Source organism: Mauremys mutica, chromosome 1 (assembly GCF_020497125.1).
Source record: "Mauremys mutica isolate MM-2020 ecotype Southern chromosome 1, ASM2049712v1, whole genome shotgun sequence".
NCBI lineage: Eukaryota > Metazoa > Chordata > Testudines > Geoemydidae > Mauremys > Mauremys mutica.
The window spans coordinates 202189068-202210536 of record NC_059072.1 but is presented as its reverse complement, the minus strand read 5'-3'; the positions used below and the strand labels follow the sequence as shown (position 1 = coordinate 202210536).

Here is a 21469-nt window from a genome sequence, read left to right as displayed (position 1 = left end):
AATATATATTTAGACATATTAAAAGTGTTGCTTCTTTCCAGTCAGGATTAGTGATCCCTGTTGACAAATTAACAATGCCAATGTCTAGGGGCCAAATTCTAGCCTGACATACATGTACATAATTCCAGTTGCCATCCATGAGAGTTGCATGCGTATATCTGATGCTAAAATTAAGCTATTAGGCTGTAACAAGGGATACATAATGATTTGGGGCAATAAAGGTAAATGCAAAATGCTCTTAGAAACTCTTTTGAGGAACATAAATATTCTTAGTTTCTAACGGCTACTATTTGGCTATGCACACTCTTGCAAGGCTCAGTCCCAAATATCATGTGGGAAACTCCACAAGTATCAAAACCACATTCTATATATCCCTCAGTTTATTTGTATATTTCCTTTGTTTTGACTTGTACGTTCTTCCAGTAAAAAGGAGAGTGTGTCCACTGCCTTAAGCAATCCTTGGCAATCCATTATCTATATATCTAAAAATAGATTCCTCTTAAGGCTCCCCATTCAAACGTTAATTAATATGGTAGTCAATAATAACCCAGTGATAACTTACTTAACATCTCCCATCAGAGCCTCCTCGTTCCCTCACAATTAGGCATATTTGGTTTCCCTTGCACTTAGGCTATTCAGGTGGTACTTTCTGAAGTGCTCAGCATTGGCCTAACCTTGAAGTCATTGACTGATGAGAGCAGAGTTAGGGCAATGCTGAGCACTGCAGAAAATTACATCTTTAAACAATATACACTGTAATCAGGTAATAGGGCTTCAAGGGAGAAAATGGCACATGACTCCGCTTGCTGACAAATTGTAATCTAAGAAACAGAGGGATGTCACCACCTACTCTTTTTTTTAATTGTTTAAATATAGATTATGAATTAGAACAATGTACATTGCAGGACAGTTGAGCAGCCAGGACTACACTGTCAGGAATAATTGTTCAAGTTTAAAAGGGTAGGTAAATTTCTGCACCTTGGAAGAATTCTAAAAGAATAGCAAGTCACTCTAAGGTGTTCTCTCTCTTGCTGTTGAATACGTAATTTATTTTCAGGAGAACTGTGTGTAAGGTGCCTTTCTCAGCTGCTGTTTAGTTAGCAGAAATATGTTGTTTAGCTTATGGGAGAATAAATGCAGAAAGTAAAGCTGAAAATATATGCTTGAATGGCAGGTGCTAATGTAGGATTACAGTATTTACCATCACCCATGCTCAAATGGAGTAACTATTAAAACAATGTATGCTAAGAGGTTGATAAATAAACCTGAGACTGTGGTAGACATCAATCCTGAACTGAGATATACAGGCAGATGGGGCCATATTCTGATACCCTTACTCATCCTGAACAGTACAGGGAATAATCTCATTCAAATCAATGGGATTACCTGTGGAGTTAGGTACAAGTCAGCATGAGCATGGGTATCAAAATCTGGCGCATAGCTTCAGGGTGTACTTTTGCATTAATAAGAAAAATCTGTACCCAGTGGTGGTATTCTGACTCTTTTCAGTAGTAGACTTTGTTTTACAACTACCCATATAATAAAACCTGTTACTCTTTGAACATGGAAAAGCTTCAACATGTTACCTTGTAGCCGCTGCATGTCAAGCCTGCATTCCTCTTGGCCAAGACACACTTCATCCGGAGAAAAAATGATCTCTCTATTTCATACTCTGAAAGCATAAGCCCATAGTGTTTTAATTATTAATATAGGTTTCAAAAAAATCACCCATAATGTTGACTTTGACCATTTAACCTAAGTATTTGCAGGGTATTTCAGCCATTTATATTAACCTTTGTATTGTCATTATTATTTTTAGGGAAAGAAGGCAATAGGAAGATGGCCGTGACACATCTTTGTCCCCATCCATGGTCAGCTGTCTCTGCCAAGGTCACTGATAGTTGTGATTTATTTTAAAGGTTAAAAGAGTTGGGGGGGTGTTACATTTTGGGGTTCACTCAAGACAGTCAGGGGTTCAGTCAATGCCTGCTTTGTAATCCTGTATGTCTTGTGACTGTACAGCTCAATTTGAGTTCTGTGATGGGTCCTGGTCAGGCCAGCCAGTAAAAATCTGGAAAGAAGACAGTGGAGGAGAGAGAAACTGTCATGAACAAAGAGTGTATCTTGCTAGATTAAGTTTTAGACTTCTAGATGAACGTGTTCACTTTCATTTGCTTTCAACCATCTCTACCTTTATTCCTTTTACTTGGCATCACTTAATCCATCCTCTTTTGTTAATAAATGTGTTTTGTTGTCATTATAAATCATCAGTGCTAGTAAAGTTCAGTAAAGTGTGTGATTGTGTTAAGCTGGCAGGTTGGAAAGCTCTACTGTCTCTGTAGAGGCAGCGAACCTAATGCTTTTTCTGAGAGGGTCTAATGAGAGGAACCGGATCCTGCAGAAGGATGATTTGGGGTGAATTCAGGCCTGGAAGGGTACTAACGTCAGTTTGCAAGGTGTATCCAAGTTGGGCAAAGCCAGGGTGAGGCTTGTGGCCTCCTGGCAGGCTGCTGAGGTGAGAGCTCTGAACCAAAGCTGCACAGTCACAAGACACCCAGGGCTACAAGGCAGACCATGACTGAACCCCTTACTGGCCTGGGTGAACCCCAGAATGTCAAAGGCATTGAGTCTCCAAGCTTTAAATAAAAGGCCTTTCCATTGAGCAGTGACATCTTGGCCTCTGCTGGCCTCAAGGGCAGGGTTTACAAATTCAGTCTCGCATATGGCAGGATCTAAAGGCAACAGGTAAACCATGGATCAATATCTTGGAAGCAGCGAAAGAATAGGAAACTTATCGGAAAGTTCATGTTGTAATCTCACTGTACACTGCCAGTCATTGGGCCAAAACTTGCAAGCCTAGACACGTTATCAAGTTGCTACCTATTCAGGGCACCAACAAGCAGACTCGTCTTAAGAGAAGTTTTTAAGCAAAATGTTTTTAATGGAAAAGTCACTGTTTTTTTTAAATTAAGCCCTGCTCAGGTGCATAACTATCTTCTTTTAAAAATTTAAAATCCTCATGTAGCAATTTTTTTTTGAGAAATACCTACTGCAGTTCTAATATATACAAAGATAGTCAACAGTTCTAACCTTTTGCTATGAACACTACTGTGACGGGTTCCCCCCAGGGTGCCATGTGGAACTGGGATACCACAGAGCCCTCTGACCGATCAGCCTCGGCTCCCTCTCACACTGTGCTGCTGTGACAAGCTGCAAAGCCCTCCAGCCTGCACTTTCACCAGCATTCACACAGGTAGAGACTCACCCAGCTGCAGTTACATGCAGTGCCTCTAACCACCAGCTTCCCAGCCCAGGACCCCAGAGCAGTACTGTCCTGCCCTGGTCAAATCTGGCCAGTATTTGGGTTTAATACCCAGTCCGCCTCTCCCTCAATGTGAAGAGAACAATGGTAACCAAGCAGAGATTTTCTCCAAGCACTCCAGTCAAAGCTCACTGGTTTGGATTAAAACATAAAATACATTTATAACTACAAAAGACTGATTTCAAGTGATAGCAAACAGATCAAAGCAGATTACCTAGCAAATCAAAACACGCAAACTAAGCTTAATATACTAAATAGACTGGATATGAATTAGCAGTTTCTCACCCTGACGGATGATACAAGCAGGCTGCAGATTCTTTAGGGGCAAGCTGCACTTGCTTTACAGCTTGGAATCCCCAAGTGTTCCATTCACAGGCTAGAAATCCCTTTAGCCTGGGTCCAGCACTTCCCCCAGTTCAGTCTTTGTTCCTCGGGTGTTTCCAGGAGTCTTCTTGTGTGGGGAGTGAAGAACCCCAGATGACGTCACTCCCTGCCTTATATGGCTTTAGCATACGGCAGGAACCCTTTGTTTCAAAGTTTGGTTCCAGACCGGTTTGTGGGAAAATACTGACATCCCAAGATGGGAGTCCAGAATCATGTGGCCTGGTCACATGACCTTGTAGAGTCATAGCAGCCATTACTTACAGGCTGTTTGGAGTGTTCTCAGGGAGGCTCCCCAGCTGGGGGAAACGATTCTCCTAAGGCCTATTGTTTTTCCTGATGGCCCATTACCCTGAATAGGCCTTTCCCCACCCACTATCTCGACTGAAAGCATCTGTGTAGTGAGCGTTACCCAGGTGTAGCTACATTTTAAGTACAGATACATAGTCGTATTTATAGCTTCAGATACAAAAATGATACATGCATACAAATAAGAATCATATTCAGCAAATCATAACTTTTCTAATTATACCTCACATGACTTATCTTGCATAAGATACATCATAATTATGCTATAATCATATAATATCACTACGAAGAATATGGGGGTGCAGTGTCACAAACTACCATTTTGGCAGGAATTGACAGAAGCAGCAGAGGAATCTCACTCTGTACTTCAATGAATGGGCACTTCGAAAGGTATTTTCAGGTAAGTTTCAACACACTGATTTCTTCCCAGCCTTAGAGCTTGATCCAAAGCCCATTGAAGTCAATTGGAGTCTTTCCATTGACTTCAATGGGCTTTGGATTAGCCCCTAGTATATCGTTCTAACAACCTGTCTTGACTTTACTGCAAATTTTGTGCTGTGTATTTTATTACACCTTTCACCCAGTTAACACCTGCAGTTACTTTAGCTTCAGATGCTACATAGAAACTATTAACTCTCTGCATTATACTCTATTTAAAAATCCTAGAAAACATCTGCAGAAAAAGGAAGCACTTTTCATGTTAGAGCTATGCTTAAAGGAAAAAATGCAATACACATTGAATCTCACCTAGTATCATCAACCTTCCAAATCAACTGCTTTTCCTGTTCATTGAACTGAAGGCCCAAGAATTTCCTTACAACTTACTGTCACTTCATGCCAAAATGCCACCCTCTGTATTATTTCAGAATTATGGTTTTACTTTTAATGTTCAATAAAATATTTTTAAAGGCCAATTTAGGATTTTTTACAATAATATTAAATTGCACTGGAATTCCAGCAAAACATTGGAATTATCCATTTAACTTACTAATGCAAATTAGTTTCTTGTGGGAACAATAGGCACTTTAATGAACTGGCATATCTACTATCAAGTTTAAATAATGATATACACAAGTAGGTGGGCGGACGCAATACAGTATGCATCTCTATGATAGAAGAATGGTCCTGGGATTAAGGCATGGGATTTGAGTGGGTCTGAGTTCAGTTCATGGCTTTGGTACTGGCTCCCTATGTGAGCTTGAGCAAGTCACTAACTCTGCCTCAGTTCCCTGTTTGTAAATTAGGGACAATACTTTCCTCCCTCACGGGGATGTGAGGATAACTTCACAACCATTAATGAACAGATGGTGATGGGGGCCATATAAACACCCAGATGGATGATGAACAGCAATTTTTATGACAAGTTATTTTCTAAAGATCATTTGTGGAAGTGGAAGCAGGGTCTTAAGCAACAGAGCTAATACATTTTATCAGAAATATTTCTGTAGCACTAACTTTACAATTCTATCGAGAATATGTTTTGTGTACACAATAGTTCCAATACACAGCCTGACCTTCATGAGTCTGTAACAATAGGGCAGTGGCAAACTAGTAAGGTGGCAGTTTAACAATTTCTCCCTTCCTCAATATTAAAAATAAAAAAGTTCTCAATCTCTCAAGTTTCATGGTGAGGAATGATTGTCTCCAGGGAAATTCCACCAAGTTTTTATCTTCTTCCCTATAGAACTTTGACTTGATGGGTCAGCTTTTTACTCTTATTTCCCATACTTTTTGGGACAAGTCAATTGATTTAGAGGAGTCACATCTCTTCCACCACCTTACAATTATGATTCTTGCTGCAACTATCAAATGGGTAATCATTTCTTTGTGTCTGTTATACAGCACAGAACTTTTGGGGAAAATTCACAAAAACACCTGTCATCTCTTTAAAGGAGTTTCCAACCTCTTTTTCAAAGTGTCTGAATTTTTGGACAGATCCACCATATGTGAAGAAACCAGCCCACTTCATAACACTCATTTCAGCATTTGCCCATGCCTGTACCATAGATGACTTTAACATAGTTTTCTTTTATGAATGCGTATGTTGAAGTATAGGGACTGCTGTTCCAAATACTCTCCCAATCCTCATCCTTAATTCCCTTGCACAACTCTGCATTCCACCTCTTCATGAAAAGTGTGTTTCCTCTAAGTAAAAACTGAAAATAATTTTATAAGGTGGAATTAGATCCTTGTGCTTCATAATAGTGACAAGTAATTTTTCACTGTTAATTTTTTTCTCAGATTTACCTTTAAGATGAAGTGTTGAAAAATGTTGCAATTGCAGATATTGGTACAGTACAATGGAACTTTAGTATTTCTTGAAAGCTGATTTTTTTCTTCATGTTATCTGAATGTAACGTCTCTGAGTAGTTGCCTAACTCTTGTAATACAACTACAATGCCAGGTTTTAAAAAGTTTCCCAGAGTTTTATTAGGGTTGAATTTGGTGTTATGTACTATGGACATTAGAGGTAATGGGTCTGGGCTTAATTTTTGTTATCCCATGCCTCTATTGTTGCTCTCAGAAAAGGGTGGTTATATATTATTACAGATTAGGGCTGTCGATTAATTGCAATTAACTCACGTGATTAACTAAAAAAATTGTGATGAAACAATAGAATACCAATTGAAATTTATGAAATATTTTGGACTTTTTCTACTTTTCAAATATGTTGATTTCTATTACAACACATTACAAAGTGTACAGTGCTCACTTTATTTTTTATTACAAATATTTGCACTGTAAAAATGATAAAGAAATAGTATTTTTCAGTTCACCTCATACAAGAACTGTAGTGCAATCTCTTTATCGTGAAATGTAACTTACCAATGTATTTTTTTGTTACATAACTGCATTCAAAAACAAAACAATGTAAAACTTTAGAGCCTTCAAGTCCACTCAGTCCTACTTCTTATTCATCCAATCCCTAAGATAAACAAGTTTGTTTATGTTTACAGAGATACTGCTGCCTGCTTCTTATTTACAGTGTCACCTGAAAGTGAGAACAGGTGTTCACATGGCACTTTTGTAGCCAGCATTGCAAGGCATTTATGTGCCAGTGTAAGCTGGCGCGTCGGGGCTCAACCCTCCTGCTGGGCCGGAGGGGAGCCACACCGACTCGCTCCTTGTCCCCTCTACGTGGGAAGTCCAGACCCTCTGGAGCAGGGGGGCTGGATAACAGCAATCAGTCTCAATATGAGTCCAGTCCCTCTGGAGCCGGGGGGCTGAATAACGGCAATCAGTCTCAATATAAGTCCAGTCCCTCTGGAGCAGGGGGGCTGGATAACGGCAATCAGTCTCAATATGAGTCCAGGTCCAGACCCTCAGGCAGGGGCCGCACAAGGCACACAGTCACTAAGTATACGCCCCGGCCCTCAGTTAGGGCGGGCAGCCGGACAGCAGTCCTTGGGCTCAGACCTCTGGAGCAGGGGCTGAGCAACAGCAAAGTCAATATAGGCTCAGGCCTCTGGAGCAGGGGCTGAGCAACAGCAAAGTCAATATAGGCTCAGGCCTCTGGAGCAGGGGCTGAGCAACAGCAAAGTCAATATAGGCTCAGGCCTCTGGAGCAGGGGCTGAGCAACAGCAAAGTCAATATAGGCTCAGGCCTCTGGAGCAGGGGCTGAGCAACAGCAAAGGCAATTGCAGGCTTCTGTGCCTGAGCGCTGAGGTGAGGGGGAAACTGCCACCCGCGAGTGGGGTGGCAGGGGGAACACAGGCCCGCCCACTCCACTGTGTTCCAGCCCGGGGCCCTATTAGCGGCTCTCACGGCCGCTGGTCAGTGGGGTCCTGACCGCAACACACTGACATGGGGACCTCAGTGTCCGTAGCCTGACAGGGGTCGGCTATTCCCGGGCTACACTCCATATCCCCCTCGGGGCCTACCTGCACACTTGTATCAGGTTTGGGCCAGTCAAAGGTCCTCGGCTCCTCCGGGTCCGGGCTTGGGGGGAGGTCGGGTAGTGCCTCCGGAAAGTCTGGCCAGGCCTGCTCCGGCGGTTCCTCCGGGAAGCAGGGCCGGGGAAGCCCCGGCGGCTCCTCTTCGGGGGGGCGCAGGGGCGGTCCGGCGGGTGGTCCCAGTACCTGTCACGGGGCGGCTCTGGCGGCTCCTCCTCGTAGTGGGCGCGGGGAAGCGGAGGCCAGTCTGGGCAGCTGCCTTGGTTCCTAGAAGGCTCCCAGGCAGGAGCTCCCACCGGCACGTCTGCTCCCGGCGGCTGCTGGCTCCTGACTGAGCTCTGGCGACTTCCTTTTATACTTCCTGTCCCGCCCCTTGACTTCCGGGGGGCGGGGACAGGAAGTGGTGTCTCAGCCCACTTGGGCGTCTGGCAAGGAGCTCCCTCTGCTGGACCGGAGGGGAGCCACACCGACTCGCTACAGCCAGATATGCTACAGCACTTAACCCAAGGTTTAAGAATCTGAAGTGCCATCCAAAATCTGAGAGGGATGAGGTGTGGAGCATGCTTTCAGAAGTCTTTAAAGAGCAATACTCTGATGCAGAAACTATAGAACCCGAACCACCAAAAAAGAAAATCAACCTTCTGTTGGTGGCATCTGACTCAGGTGAAGAAAATGAACATGCATCGGTCTGCACTGCTTTGGATCATTATCGAGCAGAACCCATCATCAGCATGGACACAGGTCCTGTGCAGTGGTGGTTTTAGCATGAAGGGATATTTATCTATAGTGCATCTGGCATGTAAATATCTTGTAATGTCGGCTACAACAGTGCCATGCGAACACTTGTTCTCACTTTCAGGTGATGTAAATAAAAGCGGGCAGCATTATCTCCTGCAAATTGTAACCAAACTTGTTTGTCTGAGCAATTGGCTGAACAAGAAGTAGGACTGAGTGGACTTGTAGTCTCTAAAGTTTTACATTGTTTTATTTTTGAATGCAGTTATTTTTGTACATAATTCAACATTTGTAAGTTCAACTTTCATGATAAAATGATTGCACTGCAGTACTTGTATTAGGTGAATTGAGAAATACTATTTCTTTTGTTTTTTACAGTGCAAATATTTTAATCAAAAATAAATATAAAGTGAGCACTGTACACTTTGTATTCTGTGTTGTAATTGAAATCAATATATTTGAAAATGTAGAAAACATCCAAAATATTTAAATGGTATTCTATTATTGTTTAACAGCGTGATTAATCATGAATAATTTTTTTAATCGCTTGAAAGCCTTACTATAGACACAATATTTTCGGTCTAGAGATTGTCTTAATCCAAGGAATCATGTGGTGTTTGATGGTAGAACACTATTCCTGTTCTATCTAGTTCTCACACTCGCTTGCTCTCCTGGGTTATCCAATACAGCAAATTTCTGCTTTGGTTTGCTGGATGATAATATTTTAATTTTTGGTAACATTAGTCCTCCTTCTTGCCAAGGTCTTTGTAGGGTAGCCTGTTTGTTTGACTCTTGGCTTCTTGTGTTCTCAATTGAATTTGTTCGTCAGGGTTGCCAATCATCAAGATGTTCCCTGGGATGATTATTGGTAGTGTATGGAATACAAAACTTATTTGAAGAAAGAATAATTTTTACTGATACAATTTTCCCTAAATGTGAGACTTTGTACTTTGACCAGTTTTCTACATCTGTTCTAACTTAATCAGAGGAGTACAATTAATATTATAGAGAACCTGCCATTTTTGATATATTCAGACTTATTGTAGTTTATTTTTAAACCTGAAACTTTACTAAATTCCAGGTTTTCCTCTTGCAATTCAAGGAGCCTTTTCTATTTCACTCATATTTCTTCATATTGCCACATTATCCTGTGCATGTGTCTGCTATAATGAACTCTGTACAGTATGCTTGAATAGATTCCAGCTACTCATTAAATACCATATATATGAGAAATCACAAAGAAGTTAATGTAAAACCCACCATAAAGCCAATCTGAACACCAACCTTGCAACAAGAGGGCCAGGTCCTAAACCAAGCAACACATTATGAAGAAAACTCTAGAGAGAATATATTGTTTCTGGAATTTTTTAAATAAAATTTATTATATTTTAGTTTCCACAAAGTGTGTCATTTCAATTATCCGTTTTCCTTCTTTAGCTTGTACATTAGATAATAGGCCTGACTTTGAGCACTGTTTAAAAATAAAATGGCCTGTTTATAATTTGGTGATTTGTTCTTTTTTTTTTAACTGTTACAGACAGGATAAATGTCATGGTGCAGTAAATGAAGTGCAACTGGCTATTTTGGATAATGAATTTATGCATTTGTTCACTCATATTGCACATGACTACGAAACAAGATGCTCCAAGCAATTCTGTGAAGTTATGGTTAGGTATATGCAACCCTAATTATCCTTGGGGTGAAAGTATGAAATCCATCTTCATTGCTCTAACTCATCTTTCATCTCTTCTGAAAGAAGGCAGCTACTAAAATACGGGTATTTATAGTCTTCTTGTAGTATGAGCTTAGAAAAGATCATCATGTTTCTTTCATGATATCCTGTGGAAAATAATGCATGAGAGAGGGAAAAGGCTACTACTTTATATCTCTGGCCCATAACTCAAAAGTTCTGCTGGAATGGGCGTTGCGAGAAGGCAGAGGTGGTGGTGGCAGCAGCAGATCGGGGTCACTGGGAGCGTGGGTGGTAATGAGACTGCTCGGGTTGGCAGGTGGCATGAGGGCAGAGGCAGAAGGATGACCAATGTTGCTTGTGGGTCGGGGCTGGCATATAGATACCCAGCGTGGAGGGTGGCCTGGGAGTCCTTGAGGGAGTGGAGGGTTTTATCAGTTTTATCACTGAAAAGCTTATGGTTGTCAAGGGGGAGGTCCTCAAGTGTAGTTTGAAGAGCCTTTGGGAACCCGGTGGACTGCAGCCAAGAGTCACAGCAGAGCACTATCGCAGAAGCCAGGGACCAGGGCGCTGTGTTGGCGGCATCGACCATGGCTTGGAAGGCCACCTTGGCAACCAGCTTGCCCTCATCAAGGAAACTTTGAAAGTCCTGCTGCTTTGCTGGGGGAAGGAAGGAAGGCCTGGAAGTCTGCCAATTTAGTATATGCCAGGAAGTTGTACTTAGCCAGGCTGGCCTGTTAACTGGTGATGCAGAACTGGAGATCCACAGTGGAATAAACCTTTTGCCCAAGAAGGTTGAGTTTCTTCGCCGCCCAGTCGGGGCAGGGGGGAAGGGGGGTTAGAAATGTTGGTGGCAGGCACGCTCCATAGCCACGTGGACCACCAAGGAGTTAGGTGGAGGGTGTGTGAACAAAAAGTCCGTGCCCTTGGATGGCACAAAGCACTGTTGCTCCGCCCACTTAGGGGTGGGGGAGCAGGAGGCCAGCATGTGCCAAACAGCCTGTGTGGGTTGGAGGATGGCATTGTGTATGGGCAAGGCGGTACAGGAAGGTCCAGGGGGTTGCAGTATGTCCCGGAACTGGTTCTGGGGACCCCGGACAACCTCCACAGGCAGACTGAGGGCTGCCATCATGTGATGAAGCAGAGCCTGGTACTACACATGGTCATCGGGGGAGAAGAAGAGAAGGAGGGAGGGATGAAACCGGAGGTGCCAACAGAGCCCATGGTGCCGGGAACGTCCTGAGGGCCCTCGTAGGCAGAGGAAGGAACAATGTGGGTCGGGGATGGACAGTGATGCAGGCGCATTGGGAGAATGGGTCTCAAGCAGGCCAGTAAGGCCAAGCATAGGGGTTGCCGAACATCATGTTTCCCTTATCCATGGGGAGCACTGAATAGGAAAATGGGCCATAGGCCGGTGGATAAGGCTGGCTGCTAGGGTCCGGGCTGTAGGATCATGCCGGCGAGAAGGTGGGGTCAGGGTCTGAAGACCAGGCCAAGTCTGAAGATGGGTCCGGCAAAGGCAAGGCCATTGGGACCAGAAGCACAGGATGGGACAACACCAGGAAGTCCAGGAGCAGGAGAGGTTCCGTGGAAGGGGATGGAGGCCCGAGAGCAGCCAGAGGGTCCAAGGGCAGAGGGTCCAAACGGCAGCATCAGCTCAGCCACTGGTGTCAAAGGGGACAGGTGTCTTGGAGTGCACAGGGCTGAGTGGGAAAGTCCGGACAGTCGTGGTGGTGTGGACAGTGCCAAAGCTGACAGCGGCCAGCCAGTCACTAGGGCTGAAGGCGATGCCAGCAGAGCGTGGTGCTTGGACATCCAGTCTGCATGAGAGCTCTTTGCAGCAGGAGCATCCGGGTCAATGCGCAACTTCTCACCCAACCTGCATGCTTGGGGGAGGCTATGCTGCATTTACAGGCGGTCCCCATTGGGGACCCGCCCTGGCATCCATGCCTTTGTTTCTTGTGTGCACGGTGGGATTTGGGTGGATGAGATGGTGGTGCTGGGTGGGAAGGTCCCATGAAAGTGCTCACCGCCAATGCTGGTCAGTCCTCCAACAGATCTGCCGGTGCCAGATCCAATTGCACACATGAGCGCATAGCCTTCTCCATAAGGAACTTGCACAGGTGAAGCTCTCTAGCTTTCCAGATACGGGATGGGAAGGAGCGACAGGTGGAACAGTGGGCAGCAACGTGGGCTTCGCCCAGACCGTAGAGACAGCATTGGTGCTCATGGAGGAGGAGTGGGGGCAAGAAGCACAGTATTTAAACCTGGCTTGCTGGGCATAGTCCCTGGGCTGGGTAAGTGTCCCAAAGGGAAAGTGCAAAGGGGTGGAGATCTAACTGACTGGCCATCAATGTGATGGACAATATATACAACTAGAGAAAAAACTATACACAAAAGAAAAAATGTAGCAGAATAGTTCTCTTAGCAAGCTAAGAGCACCAAAGAACAGGAATTCTGATTCTGGCCATGTGGTAGTAAGAGGGAACTGGAGCAGCGCCGACCTACACAGCCTCTGAAAGCCTCAGACACACCATGCAGTCAACGCACATGCAGGTCAACGGACACTACTATGAACAGTTCCCGTGCATGCGCATCCACATAGGGACCGCACATCTTGAAGAAGAATTGGAGAGTATAGATATGTATGTTCGCATTTGATGGCTTTATTTACATCATGTAGAATATTTTTGCTCCTTTGCTGATTTGGCAGGTTAAACTAGTTTTCACTGGGTAATGTTCTGGATATTAGATGTGGGACATATATTTTGACAAGTAAAGTTAAATAAGCAAGGCTGCAAGCTGGTGACTTTTAGATATTATTAATTTAAATGACTGCCGTATGGTACTAGTTCTGCTCCCGGGAAACTTCAAAAAGTAACTTTACAAATTATAACCTTGTAAATCTCTCCAAAATTATAATGGAGAGCTTTTTATTTGGACAAGGGACCCTGACAACTTGGGCAAGCTTTAAAGAGAAGGAAAATGACAAACTGAATTTAGAGTCAAAAATAACTCTGGGACATAAACTGATAAAAGTGGCTTTAATTTCTAATTCAGGTACAACAAACACATTAGTGGAAATGCTCTTTACACCAGGGATTTATTTGAAGTCAAAGAAGATCAACAGCAGTTTATTTGAATAATAAACTATATGGCAAAATTCACTGACTGGATGGAATCCTCACTTTCAAAGTCAATCACAAAAATCCCCTTGACTTCAGTGGGGCCAGGATTTCACTCTATACTTCAATAATTAATGAGTCCATAAAGGCATTGAAAATACAAATGTCAACCAGCAATTTGATCTATTAAACAATAAACACCATTCCATCAGTTTTAACTAAGCCAGATGCATGTCCTGAAGCACTGGTTCCCAAACTCTTCACTCAGGCAACCCACCAGCTCCATTTTGTATTTTTTTGTGACCCACCCTCAGCTCTGGCCCAGCAATCCTAGTCCTGGCCTGACAGTGGCAACTTGACAGTCCAGTTGCCTACAAACTGAAACTAGTGTCATCTCCCACCTCAAACTCCCCAGCAGCTCTTGCTCACTTTAGTCTCACCAAAGTGTGAGCCCTCCTGGTTTACAGTTTACCTATTCTGGGGTAAGAGCTAGTGGAGCCAACAGATCCAAAGACTTTTCACAAGATCCTAAAACACCAAACACTCAGCAGTATAAGAAATACACGAATCTATGCCCCTCATGCATTTCCCTGCCTCAGCTTTCCTTCACCACCCTGGAGAGTTCTTTTGGCTTGGGCATCCAGAATCCTTCCCCGAAGCTCATGACTTCTCTTCAGGAACACGGAACCTTCTCTACCCCAGCTAGCTTTCTCTATCCTTGGTTGGCCCGACCATTAAATTGGATCTCCCTGACCCCCATGACCTCCACTCTCTTCTTCTTCTCACTGGCCTCAAACTTCCTCCAAAGCCTTCCAAAATTCCTTCAGTGTGTCCTTTTTAACTCCCTGTTTTATCACCTTTGTCCTGTTGGGAATTTTGCACTCTCTCCACCTACCCTCCAGACAAGCTTCACTCAGCCTCCTTCATATACCCATTGTTCAGTCATTAAGGTTAATAACTCTCCATTGGACCTGGTTTGGGATAGACATTCTATGGCTCTGTCAGCAAATGGGGGATTCAACATCCACACAGATTATACAATTTTAATAATTTTCATAATATGAGCTTCACACCATCAAGCAGAATTCATAAGTTGTACAAGCAGATTCCCCAAAATATCCCAGCCGGGCATGGAATACATGACCATGGATGTGGTTTTCAAGAATTTGTGGAGGCCTCCTCATCTGAACTCACAACCTCCTTGCCAAAATGGCCACACAACAACACATTGCCTACAAGCTATTCAGAGAGAGAAAAATCTCTTAATGAAATATAAACATGACAGATACACATCGGTCCCCAAAAGTCCACCAAAAGGATTATTTCCCCCAGAACCTATGCAAATGGTCAGACACACAACCACCTCACTTCTGACAGAAGTTCAGTTACTCAAGCCCTGAGCAAGTATGAGATGTACAACTACAACTGGAGGAAAGAGAATTAAACAAACTGTACTTTGACATAAATACAACATCACTGTCCAGCCTGATAGCTGGGCAGCTAGTCCGTTTCAGAATGGACAGTTCCAGCTGGAAGTCAGCTAGTGTTGTTACATCCACACAGATATTGAGAAAATGGACAGCCAGAGATACTTGAGATTTACTTGAAACACCTGAGACAACCCAGCTACCCATCAACACACAGGGGGAAAAATAGTGAGAGCTTGATTACTTAAGGAACAGATGAGTGTACACAAGGACCTCTGTTCATTCTGGTGGAGTCACTACAGACAGAGACACTGTCAAGATCCCCAGGTGCAGAGATTTCACAGATATGCATATAAGCAAAACAGTCCCGTTCTAAGTAGAACTGCAACATAAGTAGCCTGGAGTGTGCCATGTTATTAGTAGCCATGTCCTGAGAAAACCAATCCAATACTGACAGGACGGAAACAAGCTATAACTGATTGCTTAAGCAATTTTGAAAAATATGTCAAAAAGTATTAAAACATGATGATTCTGAAACGGTTCTGTTATTTTAAAGTTCAAAGTATTGTCATGGGGAAGTAAATTAGCTAAAAGGGATAGGGTAAACATAGGTATCACATTATTAGTATGGCAGTAGTTATGTTAATGAGATGATGTAATATTAAAAAGTGCAGGACGATGCTAATAGTTGTGTTAATTCTGTGAACATGCCCACTGTGGACTAGATGTTTCCAGTCTGAGCTGTGTATTTCATATAGTCAATACAGTGCTTTGCCTTCTCCTCTGAAACACCTGACTGCTTACTAAACTTTACCCTAAGCAGTACTGTGCTAGGTCAGTACACAGTACCTCACTATACCGCCGCATGCTTCAAGTAGCGGCTCTGGTAATTCAGTAGGTGACACTTTCCTTCTGAGCTGGTAATGAATCAACACCCCAGTATGATGTTAGGGGGAAAAAAATCTGCTCCTGGAGACGCTATCTTTTCAGTAAGACAACAAACCAGGGTTTCTCAAACAGGGGTCACCGCTTGTGTAGGGAAAGCCCCTGGCGGGCCAGGACAGTGTGGTTACCTGCCCCGTCTGCAGGTCCAGCCAATCGCGGCTCCCACTGGCCGTGGTTTGCTGCTCCGGGCCAATGGGAGCTGCTGGAAGCGGCGCGGGCCAAGGGACTTACTGGCCACCGCTTCCAGCAGCTCCCATTGGCCCGGAGCAGCAAACCGCGGCCAGTGGGAGCCGCGATTGGCTGGACCTGCAGACGGGGCAGGTAACCACACTGTCCTGGCCCGCCAGGGGCTTTCCCTACACAAGCGGCGACCCGTGTTTGAGAAACCCTGCACCAAACCTAAGTCATGACCACTTGCAGTTATTAAAGAACCCATTGCATTCTTCATAAAGGAAAGGGTATTCCCTCTGGTGTCATAGGGAAATTCCAAATTTAACAAATTGCATTGAGACATGTCCTCATATTTTCTATTGGCTAACGTATTCTTCTTCACTTCCTCTACTAAAATACTGTATAATGCAGCTGTAATGTTCTACCGCACAGGTGGCTACGTAACAGGAGTGGATGAAATGATCCTTGTGTAAAGTTTGAATTGCAATTTAAAACTGCAAATGTTCCAAGATCCTTTGGGATGAATGGTACCAATAAATCTAGGAGTGCTGCTTATTACCTATGCTGCTACAAGCCAAAATGCTGAGCTGCAGTATCAATTTGGTACCCATTCTGCATTTGTGTACACGAAGCTTTACCGGATAATGTATACGGTTGCCGTGTTGAATGCAGCTTTCTTTTTTAGCTTTTCAGCTGCAATTTGATCACATCTCCTGGAAGTACCTTGTAAGAGGTGAGGATGAAGAGGCTGGTGTGCTGTAAGCACTGCTGTCATCTCATCATGGTCAGAAGGATGTATATACTCATAAATGCTATTGCCAGTAAGCTCCACCTGTCAGGAGACATATAAAACATTAGGCAGTACAAACGGCCTCTCTTTTAATAATATAACGCATTCTTCAGTGACCTACATATACTACATCTGTATACTGTGCATACAGTCCATTACCCTTCCAACGTGTGGTTTTTACTGGACCAAAACCATGTACAAAATTATACCTATTAAACTGAATCATTCCTTTTTCAGTGGTAACTAACACTTTGGAAGCTTTTGTGGGAATTTCTGGTGCTATTCTGCACACAGGGGAGTTGCTAGTGGAGAAAGCTGGCAAGTGAAGAGATGATAGAGGAGCTACAGAAATGTTAGCTTCCCACAAAGAGGGGGGAAAAAAATCTCCACAAGCTGCATAAAACTTTTCTCACAGACAAACATACACTAAAAGTTTTACATGTTCCCAGAAACCATCATTTAGGTTCTGTCTGTATTTGAAATTTAACAGCCAAGCCAGCAAATTGATACATTTCCTGTTACTGAAAGAAAAAAAAAAAAGTAAATGCCCTCCAAAAATACAATCCAAACTCTTATTAGGACCAAGTCTAGTGCCCATTTAATTCAGTGAAGCTATTCCTACTTATATCAATGAACATTGGATCCAGCATCTCCTCCTTCAAATAAATGTGCAGAATACAACCACCACAAACAAACAACAACAACAGGACCAGCTCAGCAACAGTTTTATTTGTCCTTAATTTCCTCAATCTAGCATATTCCTCTTTCTCACTTGCTCTGAACCTCTGTTCACACATGGATGTGTTTCTGTCATAGTATTTGTCCCTTTCTGTATATCATGTACATAATAAATATAGTATAGAGGCTGGGAGCACCATTACAGCTGGCATGTGCTGTATGTCCTTTTTGCTAACTTTATTTGGCACATGTAAAAACGTATCAACAAAAAGTCTCCAGATAGATGCCGTAATGGATTTAAGTAGAGAACCAATACTTTGAGCTTGTGTTTTAAATTAGTGTCAGGCTACCCAATTGTTCATTGTGGCCTGATGTGCATTGGGCCCCAAAGATCAGAGACAGCTGAGAGGTGAAGTAATTTAACCTATTCTTCTGGGCCAATCCTACTGATTTGCTAAGATGTGTGAGTTGCCTTTTCTTTAGAATAAATGAAGTTGTCTAGCCCACAAAGCAATCTTTTCCCGAAAATGTCTCTCATAGTTCCGTTTTCTGCATTATTCATGGAATGTCTCTTCCCAGCACTATACAAACTAATTCTTTCTAGCCATCTATTCCCCACTGTTCCCTTCCATCTCTCCCTCCCCTACCCACCACTTCCCAAAAAACAAAAACTCTGGTACACATTCAATATTCCAACCAGATATTTGCACATTTCTTTAAACAGACAGTTTTCAGTTGCAGAAAGAAAACAAGAGATACCAAATTAACAATGTTAGTTCACAGAAATCATTGCCCCTATGAGAAAATATTTGGGATCATTCCTTTTCAGGATTATAACAGGTAGGGTTATCAACACCAGCTCAGAATATTTTGGCTTTAGTGGCTGGGGAAGGATTGGAAGTACACAAGGATGAATCTTTTTGCAACTTGTAATTTGTTTCCCCCACTCTTTGTAAAAGAAATAAAACAGGCAAAAGTAGCAGATTGATCCATAGTATGTCTATGATTTTCACAAAAGCTCTAAAACAATGTTTTAAAGCATTGTGATTTGCATTGCTCTAAGCTCTCAAGAAACAGAACAAGCAAAAAATCTTATTGGAGAAAGACTGAGTTTGGGTGAATGTTCAAACCGAACTGTGGGGAGGTGGGGTCTGTGGACTTTCCTGTCCCTCTGAGTTTAACGCTCTGTCTGGAACCATCCCCTCTTAAAATAGCTTTTATCCTTAGCTCATAAGGATATTTCTGAAGAGCAGTCTTTTTGCCTTTGAAATGAACTAGACTGTACCAAATGGAATGTAGTTATAAAAAATGTTCATAGGAAGGATACCCTCAGATCTCTTTTATTCCGTCCCCTGTACAAAGGCATTCTTTCCTCCACCTGCCCTGCAAAGCTAATTACAAACACTAATTAGGTTAATCCAAAAGACTTGCATATTTCATTGATCATAATCCTCACATGGGGACCAATCCTGCAAAAACTAATTCACGTGAGTAGCCCTTGCTTTTGCAATTAATCCTATTGACTTAAATGAGATACTCACCCAAGCAAGGACTAGTCACAGAAGGATTCTCAGAATTGGGCCCTTGGTCACAATTTTACCAACACTGAGATTCAGATCATGTGGCTTATTTCTCAAAGGTACCATAGCTCGCTTTCCTGAATATACAGATAGGGATATATTCTATTCTCTTATGCACGTGCAACCCCTATGAAATCAATGCAATGCCACATATCTAAGTGACAGCAAAATTTGATCTGTTGATTGTTAAATAAATCTGAGAAACCTAAAACCATCTTCAAAAATCTAGGGCTACATAATAGTCAAATAACGAAAATGTTTGTACATAGTTGTCAGCTCAAAAATTGTCTCCTGTTATACATACTTTATGTGTGCTTTTTAAACAGACAATAAAATACTAACAACTTAAAAAAATAAATTATATGATTGAATCCATAAAACTTCTACAGTCTCACGCATCAGGCTTATTAAGCCAGATCCTGGATGAAGCAATTTAATATTTGTAAATACCTACTTATTACCAGTTGCATTTGTTTCCTACTAAGAGCTTTTTTATGTGTAACTTAGCTGTATATTTTCTTTCTGCCAAGAAATGATTCATAATAAACAGAGGACTAAATAAATGGATACTGGAAGAAAATAATTATATATTTTGCCATTAGTATACTTACTGGATGAAAATAAAACAAACTTTAGCAAGTTCAGATGTTTCTAGTTAAATATTTCAAGATTTATAAAAAATTAAATATAAGTTTTGGTCCCTCGTGGAATTAGAAAATTGTTGTGGCGCCAGCCCAGACTTTCAAAACTGCAAAATCTATTTTTCACAATAATTTTCTTTTCTTCTGTTTTCAAAGGGTTTTCCCTGCAGTCTATAAGTCACGTAAGCAGTAATGTGTATATCTGTGTGCATGTGCACATATACAAGTTGCACTTAAACTGTACAGCCCACAACATACCATCAATTATTCAGCTTAAGTCCTCGCAGAATTCACTAAGGGATTCTGCTAAAGAGTTGATAGCATAGTATGGCGCTGTCTCTAGAAGTGCTCATAAGTGCATGGCTATGCAATGTGTATTTATAGAACTTTCCTCTTCAAAATGTTAACATATGAATAAAAGGATCATGAAGTAAAATGATCATATGAACTTAAATGGTAATGGGTGATGCATTGTGCCAGCAGTTTTTAAGAAAAGCCTCACTGGGGAATTTGCCCCTTTTATTATTCACGGAGTAAGGACACATAGGGTCAGATCCTCAGCTAGCGTAAATCAATACAGATCCACTGACTTTAATAGAGCTATGCTGATTTAAACCAGATGAGTGTCTGGTCCTCAGTATTTACTATTCCTGTTGCAAAAAAACTGTCATGGAGTAAGATAGGACTTTTAAAAATTGTTGCTTCTGATACTTATGTGTAAATTGTGTCTAAAAAAACTGAATTAGTGGAAAAAAATACAAGTTAAGAAAATCTTTAATGTTGCTTATACATTTGAAAACATACTTAAATGTGTTGACTGCCACAAGCTTAATCGGAAGGTGTAAGTGACTCACTGTTCTTTCTGCTGAAGCTATAATAAGGATTAATTGAAGGTACAAATTACTACAGCAGATCTCCAAGGATATTTTGTAAAAAAAAATTTTATGTATTTTTTTGTTTATCATAATTACCTGTTTCAACAAATTGCACTAACTGAAAATTGACTTGTAATCTAGTTTCATAGTGGAAATGGTTCATTTAAAAAAAGGCCTTTTTATAAACATTCTAAAAGATTATCTAAAATCATCATCATCACTTGGAGCGCCAGCCAAGACAAGCTGAGCCCAAACTCAGATACAAGAGCTCTTGTTGAAAATATAGTGTAGGATTATGACTTGGTGAGAGAAATTTGAAGAATTTTCTGCTATGGACCAATTCTGCTCTTATTGATGTCAATGGCAAAACTCCCAGAGACTTCAAGGGAAGCAGGAACAAGACCTCATTTAGCAAAGGATTTTTTAAAAATAAAATGCTTATAGGAGCGTCCTAGGATTACAGTGTTTAAAAGTAAGCTGTTCCTTGAAAAAAAAATCAAGGATGGAGAGATGGTGGGAGGAGATTCCACAATACGGCAAATTACAGCTGACAAGAAGATGATTTTGTGTTTTTCTTTTAAAGAGAATAAAAGAATGTGATGTATCGTTTGGTATCCAATCCAGTGACTTTATTTTACAATTGATAGACAGACAGGACAGACAGACAGAATTGCATACTGTGAAATTGTTGGAGCTGGCTACTAAGCCTGAAGTGGTGTTTTTTTAAAGCAATCATAGTTTTCTACTTCCTAAACACTGCCTCTAAGTCAGGGGCTCCCAAACTTGGTTCACGGCTTGTTCAGCTCCCAGTGGCCGCGGTTCACTGTTCCCGGCCAATGGGAGCTGCAGGAAGTGGCACAGGCCGGGCCACCACTTCCCATAGCTCCCATTGGCCAGGAACGGCGA

The 21469-nt window shown here is 42.2% G+C and overlaps 1 protein-coding gene across 2 annotated transcripts in view; it reads right to left on the bottom strand.

Annotated features, from left to right (window-relative positions):
- SIM2 (SIM bHLH transcription factor 2) overlaps nucleotides 1–21469 on the bottom strand; it is a 68146-nt gene that overhangs the window by 28875 nt on the left and 17802 nt on the right. For both annotated transcript variants that reach the window (XM_045002446.1, XM_045002445.1), the window contains exons 4-5: nucleotides 16723–16831; nucleotides 1587–1672 (exon numbers count right to left, since the gene is read on the bottom strand). In XM_045002446.1, the coding sequence (XP_044858381.1) occupies nucleotides 1587–1672; nucleotides 16723–16831 (195 nt within the window). The remainder of the gene's footprint in view (nucleotides 1–1586; nucleotides 1673–16722; nucleotides 16832–21469) is intronic.